At 42.9% G+C, this 12,267-nt stretch overlaps 1 protein-coding gene across 1 annotated transcript; it reads right to left on the bottom strand.

The window, feature by feature from the left end:
* Positions 1-513: 513 nt before the first annotated feature.
* LOC114451824 (ubiquitin carboxyl-terminal hydrolase 31-like) lies at positions 514-11,075 on the bottom strand. Its single transcript, XM_028430740.1, has 16 exons — positions 10,094-11,075; positions 7,473-7,610; positions 7,111-7,199; positions 6,854-6,946; positions 6,502-6,637; positions 6,214-6,364; positions 5,853-6,033; positions 5,673-5,784; positions 5,491-5,585; positions 4,984-5,061; positions 4,563-4,692; positions 4,330-4,449; positions 4,020-4,245; positions 3,759-3,917; positions 3,513-3,665; positions 514-3,428 (listed from the first exon to the last, which is right to left on the bottom strand). The coding sequence occupies exons 1-16, from the start codon at positions 10,649-10,651 to the stop codon at positions 1,888-1,890; spliced, it is 3,960 nt and encodes a 1,319-aa protein (XP_028286541.1). The 5' UTR covers positions 10,652-11,075; the 3' UTR covers positions 514-1,887.
* Positions 11,076-12,267: the final 1,192 nt, after the last annotated feature.

The raw sequence follows: 12,267 nt of genomic DNA, 5'->3' as shown, positions 1-12,267 counted from the left end.
TTTATTCACAGCCTTCTAACATTGGGCAATGCAGTGTAAAATGTCATTAAAACACTAAATATGTATTTAATAGAATTTTTAATGTAACATTTTAAATATAAAACTAAGAAATGATGTTATGTTGTTCCACTCCGGTTAGAATAACATTATTCATTGTTTTGTGTGTAGACTCATCCATTGGGTCTTTTAATAAACTCTTCTATCTGTGGGCTTATGTCATTGCTAGGAAATGAATTAAAATATTCAAAGCAATACATTTAAAAAAAAGCAAACACAAATTGTAAATAGGAAGTGGATCTGTGAGGAGAAAATGTGAGAAATAATTACAGTACAGGAAACATTAATTTGAGTGAGCTGATTTACTTTGAGAGGGCGAATGAGCAATACTTATCATCCATACAAAATGTATAGAACTTTGAAGAAATGTGCAAACGAAGCTTTAATAAAGGATGCCTCGACATGCTCTGTGACGCTGGCATTATGGAGAAAAAAATATAATAATTTACAGGTAGAAATAAATACACATCCAAGAGTAGCATTTCTACATACCAGTGTGGGCATTAGCAAGAATCTGCTTGCATAGTTAAGTGCATGCATAAGCAATTTATCATGCAACAACTGTCATATACTTCAAAAGTGGTGATTTCTCAGTCAGTGCGCTCTGTGTTTGATCTACTCTGTTAATACGAAGCTAAAAATGTGCATAAGCTGGGATGTCACACGTGAAGACAGAGGACGAGCTGACTCAAACACATCATAAATGTCTATAATATGTACTGGTGTTCAAATGAAGGCAATCCCAGCTGTCTTTGAATGCATCATTTTGTGTGTTCTCTTTTTTTTTTTTACAATAACCCTGTGTTTATCTGAGAGGAATGTTTGGAGATGTCTGGCAGTCTGAAGAGGCTGACCCCCATGAGGAGCATGGAGCACCGTGGTTAAGTATTGGCATCAGCAGCTGGAGGGTAAGAGTCGGTGGGAGGTGGAGGAGGGTGGTGGTTGGGGGGGATCTTTGTCTGAGGACTAACAGGTTATTACTGGTAAATAAAACACGACAAACAAGGTCTCCAGACATTTTAACACCAACAGCACATGCTTCATTCCTTTCCTGCACTTCTCCCTTAGCCTCTCGGTGAAAATCTTAATTTTAGCTGGACCGAGAAAAAAAAACACTTCTTCTTAAAGGCTGTTGCAGAATTATTACATCAAAGAGCATAATGTAAACAGCATTTCAGGTTAAATAGGCGTAACTGTGTTTTACTTGAAATAACATTTTTTCGGTGCTTAATAAATATTAAAATTGAATTATAAATTTACCAACACCTGCAGTTATACAATTTAGATTAAATACTTCTCTATGATTATCTGAGGCACTGATGTTTGTTGTTGACATATGGCTCTCAATATTGGAGGAGAGCAGTACATAAAGATTTCTTTGAAAATAATTCACTGCATCAGCATGTTAAAAATTGCCAGTAAACTTCCTTTGGTGACTGAATAGTCCGTGTTTGATGTATCTCCTCTTTCCGTTCTTGTGCAAAGTGACATTTATTTTTACGCTTCCTCCTATGATGTCCTTTTCCCAACAATGCTACAGACAGAACAAGGCAATAATTTCAATACATCTCCATGCGTATTTACAATACAGTATAATATTCCTCAAAATCAATGCAATCCATACAAAGTGCTTTGTTTTTAAAATCCATTCCTAAATAGCTATTTAACAATGTGGACATTTGAGTGTCCAATATGGCAGCTGGTATTCAGTGACCACTGAAAAGCTACAGGTGCTTTAAAGTGTCTGTCTGACACTCGGGTCTTGTTCGATGGTTAAAAACACCTCAGAGCTGCACATGAGACATTGTTTTCAGGCCCTCGAAAATAGCATCACTTGGCTTTCTGGCTAGTTTGTGTAGAATTGATGGGAATTTTCCTTGACTGTAGTGTTTTTTTGGCAGGCTCTTTCTTTGAAGGCTCCTTTGCACTGGCAGAAGACTGGGCGGTTGCTTCTGCCCCAGAGAGCTTAGATTTAGTGGAGGACAGCAGTGAATGTTTAGTTGAAGCTGATGTTTTAGAGGATTCCTTCTCTTTGGCTGTGGTCGCATTAGTCTGAGCCTCTGAAGCCACATTCTGGGCTTTTTTGCTCGCTCCGTGTGGGGCCCCATCTTTAGCATCCCCGCTGCCATCCTCTGGACTTCCTTTAGTTTCTCCCACCCCTGCTTTCCCACCATCACTCGGTTTCCGAGTCTCTTTGGGCCTCAGAGCCGTTTTAAAGAAGGACAAACCTTTGTCATCTGCCTTACTGTTCCTTCGGAGTTCTCTTGACGGTGGACCTGTGCTTACAGAGGACACGCCTACACTCGAGGATCGGAGACTAGTCATGGAAGAGCTACTACTGGAGCTCCGGCCTGGTGCCCTGTTTTCTGCAACCCTGCCTGGCCTGCCTTCAGCTCGATTGGCAGCATTCAACCTAGAGGGAGGACCTCCGTGGTTAACTTTCCTCTCAGAGACCGAATTGGTCCGTGAGGATTCGCGGCTAGTGCTCCTGTCGCCTGCTCTAGTCCTTCCTGAGGCGGAGCTTTTCTCACCTCCTGCTCTGGGTGATGTCTTCCTCTGCGGGTGTGAGCTCTGTGATCCTGGAGAACCGCTCTTCCTCTGCTGGGCAGAGTCAGGATGTAATACCTCAGGGGTTTGTGATGACCCTTTCTTGGAAGGGGTCGCTGTTCTTGAGGAAGCACTCTTACTATTTTTAGCTGCTCCGTCGCCTTTTTCCTTGGGATTTGATGCTAATGCTGAACTCTTGGACTGCGTTCGAGACGGTGACTTGTCGATGGCTGGAGATGCAGGAGAGAGAGAGCTGGATGAGGTTGAGGAGGTGGCAGTACGCTTCTTTGGACTCCTTTCACTTTCTACCCCAGTCTTGGCCGAGGTCCTTTTCACACCAGCACCATCTGCAGCACCATTTCTCATTTTCGGCTCTTTAGCAGTGACCCCGTGTCGAGGACTGATCTGTTCAGCAGCAGGAACTACATTGTTGTTATCAGCTGCCTGAATGGAGCTCCTCTGCTCTGCCTGTGCCACAGCCTTAGAGTGCACCTGCTCTATTAGCCGCTTACTGCCGGCATTACTATCCAAAGCAGCAAGGGCCGACTTGCCCCCTGACAGCTTGGCTGGCTTAGGTGACCCAGTGAAGCATGAGGCTGACAGCTTGTTATCAACCACTTCTCCTATCCTCTCCAGTGTCGGGGAAGAGGAGTGGGACTCCAGGGAGAAGCGTGAGGGAGAGTTGGAACGGAGTTGGAGCTTAGCAGAGTGGGACCAGGATGGTTTAGTGCCATTCTCACTCAGCACGAGCGGACTAGCAATGGAAGATCTTGAGGAAAACGTTTGCCTTTGCATGCCTCTCACTGCTGGTCGATTTGAAAAACCTGTGTGCCAAAAAGATATACAGATTCTTTAACAAAAATGACCTCATCAAGAGCAATAAGCCAAAGAAAACGTGTGTTTTTCACCATCGTCCTCGCTCCGTTCACCAGCAAACTCGGCGGACTCCGAGAGAGAAGCCAGTGAGGTGCGTCTGGAGGAACCAGATGAGGCTTGGCTGGGAGGACGGCTTCCTATCAGCCGACTAATCCAGTGCTCACACAAAGAGGAGCTGGTAGAGCCTAGGGGGCAAACAATCAGTGGTCGTACATGTTTATATTTTATTTAATACAGCATATTTAAACATTGCACAAGATTGCATCATAACAAATTACCTCCAACTGAACTGTTTGCAGACCAAGATGGGATTGTTGCACGTCTCTGATAGAACAAAATGTAAGCAGTCTGCTTACAGACCTCATCCTCAGACATGGGATGAACATCGCTATCGTCAAAGCAATACCACTGTCCATCAATGGAGTTCTTACAGTGAGCTACAAGGCACAGCAAAATGAAATATGATCAAGCTTTGCTAGAAGGAAAAATCTGTTAAAACTCCAAAGACCTGTCACCTGTTGTGTATGCAGCACTCTTACCTGTGTAATGTCCTCCCTGCATGGTCCCATGATGGTTACACACTGCATACAGGTCATAAAGGTAGTCCTCTGGGTCACGGCCCATCCCATAAGGTCGTCTCCATGGTGACCAGTGAGACGGAAGGCTCCAGCTGCTCTGGCTTCTCTTTACAATGTGGGGTGCCATGTCCATGCCGGTGAGCGGGAACTTCACCATGTTCTGCATCTTCATTCGTCGATCCGCATCCTGAACATATTTATGGTATTTTAATTTATTTTTATTTATGAAGTATGATAAAAAGATGTAAACACCCTATAGCGACTTCCATACCTGTCTAAAGCGTTTCAGGTGAAGTATGAGGATGTCTGGCAGGGTCCACAGACTGAGTTTGATGCTGCCCTGCTGAAGCTGTTTACAGTGGGGACACCGCCACGCATCATCAGGAGCAAGCTGGAAGTAATTCAAATAAATAAATAAATAAAAATCAAGAACAAGTACTCAGAATTATAGGTTGAGGATTCATAAGTCTAAATATTTATTGGCCGATATCAGCTGTGGCTGACCTGTTCCTCTTTAGTGTAGAGCTGAAAACACTGGGCGAGTGAACAGGTCTGAGGCTGCAGATGCTGCTCCTTCACTTGACGCACACTCTCGGCGTCTGGGATGTACTCGTCCTCAGTTCTTTTGAACAGACTGTGGGCGTGACACAGCACAAAGTCACACGGGGATCACACAGAACTTCAAAAGATTCAGAAACATACATCACACACATCTGTCTTGAGCTTAAATTCCCCATTCAATCAAAGTGGAGTCATTTTGTTAGAATTGTGTCTAACCCGTGTCTGCTTTAGCCCATTGGCCAATCAGAGAATGAGAGCACCCTCCATACCTTACTATTTTCATGTAAACATACAGAAAATAGCACTTTGATAATATTTTAATGAGAATTTTACAGAAGTGTGTGTATTTAAGTCTCTCACTTACTAGTCTTTCGTCTCTTTGTCCCATTCAACAACAATTTTGACATGAGGTGGCCCTCCGGGACCACAGGACTTGAATGCCCTTATTAAAATAAAAAAAGGGAAACAAATAATTGTCTCAATTAATCAAAAATATTCATGAGTAGAAGTATAATAGCATAAAATATTACTTTTTGAATATCTACTTGTTGCAGCTACAATACAAGATCTACAAACAATATACTGTGCCAAACTTTGATATGAAGAAGTGTGAGTTATTTAAGTAGCAGCAGTAGCACCTTTTTTTCTCATTCTTTTAATTTAAAAAGAATCCATGCAACAACCACAGAGGTGACCATCCTCTTACAAGAAAATCTATAAGCTTATTATACATCTTAAGAGATATTTGAACATCAATACCACCAAAGAGCTCCTCAATCACCTTCAAGTGAGCTGAACACACAGCAGGATTTTATATAATGTTGGTTCAAGTGAACTAACACTGCTCCCTAGTGGTGTGAAGTGGCATTACCTCTCCACAGAGGGATGGCAGAGTGGCTGCTCCTCCTGAGGCAAGAGATATGTGATTCCAACCACTCCCACCACACGCAAAGTGAAGGGCCCTACCTACACACCATCAAGGATAAGACATGATAGAAATTAATTGAGAAATTTTTAAAATTTAGGTTAAGTGTAAGATTAAAGAGCATGTACCTGCACAAAGACTCCAGGACGCAAAAGATGCCTCATCTTCTCTAAGATCTCTTTCTGAAGGATGTCCCATGTCACTGTGCGCTCCAGGTAGAGAATAAATGGATTACCAAACCTGCAGAAAAATAATGTTTTTAACATATCTGTAATAAAATTAATACACATTATTGTTCAAAAAAGTACCTGCGTCCTTGCTGTCCAGCGCAGGCTCTGTTACAGACCAGCAGGACAATCTTCTCTGCCTGTTCACTGTTTTTATTGGGACTCGGCGGTGGTGTTGTGGGCTCTTGTATTTGTGTGGGTATCCTGTTATTGTCTGTGGCATACTTCAAGTTGTTTTGATTGAGATTTGCATGCGGGCTTCCTGAAATTAACACACAAAATATATAATTAATCCATCATCATGGTCAGCGTGTGTAGGAGCTACCAGAAATAGAAAAAACAATATGTCCTCCCTTAATATTATTCCATTTCTAATCTAATCTCCTGCTGTAGGAAGACAGAGGGCTAAACTAATTTCAGAGGGATAAACAGGATGTTGTACCGCCACGCTTGGAGCGGATCTGCTCTGGTCTGAATAGCTCAGGTGTCTCGAAGGCAAAGATGGAGTCGCTCTCCTGAATGATCTCAAGGTCATCGTCATCATCACAAAAAGAGCGATGAAATCCGTCGTAGTACATCTCAGTGAGGACAATCTGAACAGAGAAAGGGATGAAACAAAATATGAAATTCTCTGCTAGTTTAAATCAATGACCATCCAAATTTCCTTCCACACAACACTGACAATAACATTAATGGACCTAAAGAGAAGAAGTCTTAAATGATGCAGCACCTGTTGAGCAGGGATTTTTGTCTCTTGGGCCACGGCTTGTCTCAACCTGGACACGGTGCCAGAGAGAGGCACGGCCACCCCAACTCTCATACAGTGGGAGCACTTTCCTTGGTACACCACTGTCACATACAGAGGCCTGCAACACAGATTAATTGGATGTTTCATAACGGCAGCTGGACTGACGATTCAAAGACAGACAGCATCTTCTAATTTTAGCTTTCTCCTGTCACATCTTTCATACTGTTTGTCTACAGTATGCTGACTTGACACGCCTTTGAATGTTAGATTCTCAGTGCATTTTTGGACACAGGAGCATTGCTATCTATTGTCTTATTCATAACAGTCACCTTACCGTGTGTGAGGTACTGGGATTGGCAGTGAGATGCAGAGGAAAGGATCAAAGGTGTTGCTCTGTTTCTGGCAGTTAGGGCAAGTCAGAGAGGACCTACACAGAGATATGAGGAGAATAATACAAAGTAGCTTGGATTCATGTCGAAGATACAGCATACTGTATGCTGTTTACTACCCAGAAATGTTGTGTTATTTGTATATCAACACTAAAAGTTCTACTGAAACCTGATGTGTTACTATTAGAATTAGGAATTTCACCTGTATTGTGCCTGAAACAGCTCCTGTACAAAAGAACCAGGTGCTGGTAGTGGAGATCCTTCCGGAACAGGTTCTTCTTCTACTGGAGGCTGAACATTTTTAAACAAAAATGCATAATAAAAGGCAGCAGATTATAGTAACATCCACATTATATGTATGAAACAATGTGCAGTTCAAAACAGAGCAGCTCCGAGAGCAGAACACAGGTGGCAGATTTTAAAGAAAGAGGCCAAAGGATTGAACAGGAATCAACTTAAGGAATAATCAGGCTGATTGAAACATCATACATGGCCAAGAATCTACAGGACAATATTATGGTGTTAATTACAATACAGATGGTTGTTGTTGTTGTTGTTGTTTACCTTCCTGGGTGGTCTGATGTCCGGGTGGACAATCTGGTTGAGGTCTTCATGCACTCTGTCAAGCAGCCAGAGGAGGAATTCCTGGGCGTCGTGCTGAGAGGTTCCTCTAAACTGAAGGGCGCTCTTTGACACCACATTCTGCAACAATATAAATGAAGCGATTTTTAGTGTACAGCAGTAAAAACTGAGATGGATCTATGGGGCAGTGAGTCCACTTCTGTTTTCATCTTTATTTCCTCATAAAATATTCATTATGTTTGACCGGGATGATCAGTACATTGCTAAAGGTCAACTAAGCTGTGGCAGAGATGCTTTTGAAGGCAAGGACACAGGCCGAAGCTGGAGACGACAACAGTGTGTACTCTAATGAGCCAACCTGGCTGGCAGCTGTGAAGTCATCTCCACTCACTCACTGGCTATCACATGTCATACAAGGTCAAAGATATAAGGGGACGGAGCACTGTGTGCCTTTACACCCTCTCCTTTGGGACAGCCCTCTTCATTCTTACAAAGGCAGCCTCAGCATTTTGTGCACAATGTGGCACAAACAAAGAGAAAGCCTCCCTTCTTGACCGCAAAGGTTGTCTTTAAGCAAACTTCTGCTGGTGATACATAGCTAGATAATGATTAATTATCTCTTTGGAAAAAGCACACCTTGACAAAAATAGGATGCCCTGTAACTCTTATACCAGAGGACATAGAGAAGTGTTTTGCACAGAGGTACAGGTGCTGCAAAAGGTCTGTGTCCAAAACCAAAACAATTGCCAATTAGCTATGTTCTATGCTACAACTAACATTTCCTCCTATTATGACATACCCTGTTGTGTGGATTACTTCCATCAATCACAAATTAAATTTCACAAATGTCTCTCATAGTCTAAAATTCTATGAGATTTTGTGTGGAGCATCCTCTTAGGCAGTTTGGATGGTGTAAAACATCAACATAGTCCTCAGACCGACTGCTTCAGGGAGAAAATGGATTCCCCTGACTTATTATTACGGATGTCTCCCTAATGATCTTTAAGTGCTCCCGGTTTAGGTTCAGATTGTGGTCTGAGACAAGAATCGCCAAGCTGACACATGTGCATGCTGAGCAGTAATGCACACGAATCGTGTAAATGGGACAATGCAAAATGCACTTTTCAATATTTTCCACCACAATTATGTGTCCAAACACTAGAAATTGAATAGGAAACAATGTGACTAAGCTACTCTGATTTACATCCCCTTATGATGTCATAAGGGGATAAACCCCTCCTTCAGCTGATTTAAATGTTATGTTTACTTTTACTTTTTTTCCCCCTTTGCTGTCCTGGCATTTGGAACAGCAGCACAAACCTCTTTCTGAAAGTGGTTGGGTCAGCAGCCCCAACAAGTAAAACTACTGGAAACCAGGAAAGCTATAATTAATTGTCTGTTCTGTATTTTGAGCTAAAATTGGGGGGAAACAATTAATATATGTCAGAAACCAGCTTTTTTAAAGAGACATGAATACTGCTCCCAAACATGTCAGAAATGATATTTCACATGTTACCATAACAACAATCCATGTTAGTATAAGATATATACAAGTTTAAAGTGATTGCACTTTACTTTCCTATCCAGTTAAACGTACTCAGTGCCTCTCACTCTGATGAGAACAATCTATATCCAATCTGACTGTTTGTACTCTGGCAGGAAACCAAAGTAGAAAAATGGACAAAAATAGTAACGCTGTCAAAAAATAAAGAATGTCCTGAATGACCCTGTTCAAACTTTCAGCTATTGAAAAATAGGTTATCAAAAAGGGAAAAACACACACACACACAAAGTGTCTCTTTGTGATTGTGACAGGCAAACTTTACAGTGCTGAGATGAAATGATGAAAAACCAGACAAGGCCGGAACAAAGGCTGCATGGGCAGACAATCAAACAGCCCAAATAAAAGAGGGGGGAAAAAAACAAAAAACAGTTTTATTACAGATCAGGTGCAGGACTCAAGACTCAGTTGAATGGCTAAAGCAGACTAAGAAGTGTTAAACTATGAATACTAACTTTGCTAGTTTGATTATAATTTATTTTTTACTATATAAAAAAAGGCTGTTTAAATTACACTAACATAACCATGATGCAGTCTGATCCCTAAACACATGTAGAAACTAACTTAAAAACAGGAATCAAACTAAAGATTTGCATTGGATTAAAAGCAAGGATGACCTCCAGAGTTATTTCAAACTAGACTAACAGAGGTCAGGGTCCTGTGAAAAGGGGCTTCTTTGAAAAGGCGTCATAATACCGTGCACTATACAGCCCACAAACTGCTGCATGATTGTCCAAAAAAAAAAACATAAAACACAATAACAAACTGTTCTTCAGCACCATGGACAGCACTACACATCCAACAAGCTGTGCCACACAGGCAGCAAGTCAGGAAGCATCTCACATTCTCACAGTTTGGACTTTCTCCACAACACTACAGCAAAATAATGCAAATAAAACAGGTTCTGCAGCAACTATTATTCAATTTATTAGCTATTTGAATGAAGCACCAAATACAGGATCAAAACTTTAAACTGGACCTTTGTGTAGTCACTGCACGTGTCTTTTGGCCCCATGTGAGACCCATATGACGCACAGCCTACCTTGAAGTCTCTGCTGTGCTGAGGTGTGTACTCAAAGGTCCACAGGGCCCGAACCAGACCGGACAGCTGCTCGGTCACTTCCCCCGGGTCCTGCTGCTGTTGTTGTTGCTGCTGCTGGCTGGCCACCTTCTTCTGCCCCAGCACTCCGTTAGACTTGGCCTTGATGTCGTTGTTGCTGGTCGTCTCAGCTACTTTAAACTGCTCCAAAGCCAGGTACTCGGCGAACAGCTCCGTGTTGCTCAGGCACTGCAAGATAGCGTTCATGAAGCAGGTGTTCCCGTGGTTCTTAAGTCCGGCGACACCCGGCACCTTGTCTCCGAAGGGGAAGCCCCCACAGTCGCTGTCGTCGGATGGGAGTGAGCCCCCTGTGGTGTTTGGGATCAAAGTTGCATCGTCCTTCTCATCCTCGGCGGCCTGCTCCTCGGTGCCAAAATGAGAAAGAGTCGACAGAGTCCGGAGAACTCTGTTCATAAAGCTCCCCACGGAGCGCACCGAGCTCCTCCGGAACAGCTTTTTGCTGAAGGATTTCTTCTCCTTGTTACTGACAACTTTCGACATGGTCGGTCTAATGGCTTTTCCCGGCTTTTAATTCCAAAGAGGGCCCCTACTCTTTTTCAGAGTATCTCCTCATCCCTGTGCACAGGCAGCTCCCTCATTTTTATGTTTTACGCAAGGCCTGGGCATATTTCACAGAAACAGAAAGGCCTGGCAGTTCTGGGGATCATACCATACACAGACAGCAGCTTCAGATCAGCCCACTTGCAACACTGCGTCGGATTGCATAAATAACCTCCATGGAGAGCCTCTATCAGGGCGCTTTACATGAATGCCTGGGGTAGTCCCGCACCGGCCGACGGCCACCATCATCTCTAGCAGTGGTCCGGTGACATAACATCACCTGGGTCATTGTTCAGAGGCAAAAACAAGGCGCTGAGGTTGAAAGCGTGTTAGACATAAACATCAAATGTTCACAATTAGACTGAGCGGAATTCCTCATAATTTATTAAAGGAACCGCAGCTCCACCCTATTAAAGGTGGCTATTTATTCACCTCCAGGCACAACAATCCGCGCTGTCGTTCAAATTAGACGGGTTGAAGATGTTTACCCGGTGGACGTCTTCCCTAAATCGCCTCCACAGAGGGTGCGCTCGCAGGAGCCCTGCCAAACTGAGGAACCCCCCGACCGGAGCGACACAGCCCGCCGCTCCCCCTCGTTTGGCTGCTGTGGGGCATCTCTTCCTGTGCCAGATAATAAAGGTGGACGTTTCGGTATCCCCATCCGAAAGTTGTTCCAACACTTGTCCCCTTTCTCCGCGCGCTTTAATTCCGCCTCCGGTCGCTATTCATGGCGAGGCCGCTTCTCTCGTCTCCATCATCATCATCATTTGTGGGAACCGATACTGCAGGCAGGCAGGCAGGCAGGCAGGGCGGTAACGGCTGACGTCAGGGACAAACACTGGTCCATGTTGGAGGAGAGCAGGTACAGCAGCATGTGATGCTGAATGATGCTCCATCTCCGTTTCTGGACAGCATGGACAGCAATAACAGCCAATCAGCGAGCAACGGCAAAATATAACTGGACATCACATAATTTAGGCACAATAAAAATAGTCTCAGATTTATTTTTAGGGTGGGTCGCAAGAGACGTAGCAGGATAATAACCCAATTATTATTATTATCAATGCCTCATTATGTGCGTTATGTCACAGACAATCATTAAAAACCGATTCTAAATGTATGTAAAATATGTACTGCAGCAAAATCTTAATCTCTACATTTAACAGAGAACTTTTTTTTTAACGACCCAAGATTTTAAGAATTTTGGCAAATTTGTGCATTTGTGTCATCCTCCTCAGTCAGGAGTCTTACCTGTGTGGCCCAGTGAAATCCTTCATTTTTTTTGTCTTCCCCTGATACTTGACTGTGACAGACAATTTTCATGACTTGAAGGTGCGAATACATTAGTCAACAACATAGGACAGCCAATAAAGGCATTCAAACGCTATGGGACTATGAAGCCATCTGCAGCGAAAACAAAATCACACATTTAATAAACTATAATAACCGAGTGAATAAAAATTATCTTAATAAAAACAGCAAATAAAAACAGACCATATTTCCATGTTTATGTCAATGTTTTATACACAGATTTTTCCCAAGCTTATTTTAGCCCC

This window comes from Parambassis ranga, chromosome 19, assembly GCF_900634625.1.
Source record: "Parambassis ranga chromosome 19, fParRan2.1, whole genome shotgun sequence".
In the NCBI taxonomy this organism is placed as follows: Eukaryota; Metazoa; Chordata; class Actinopteri; family Ambassidae; genus Parambassis; species Parambassis ranga.
This window is presented reverse-complemented; position numbering and strand designations above follow the sequence as displayed.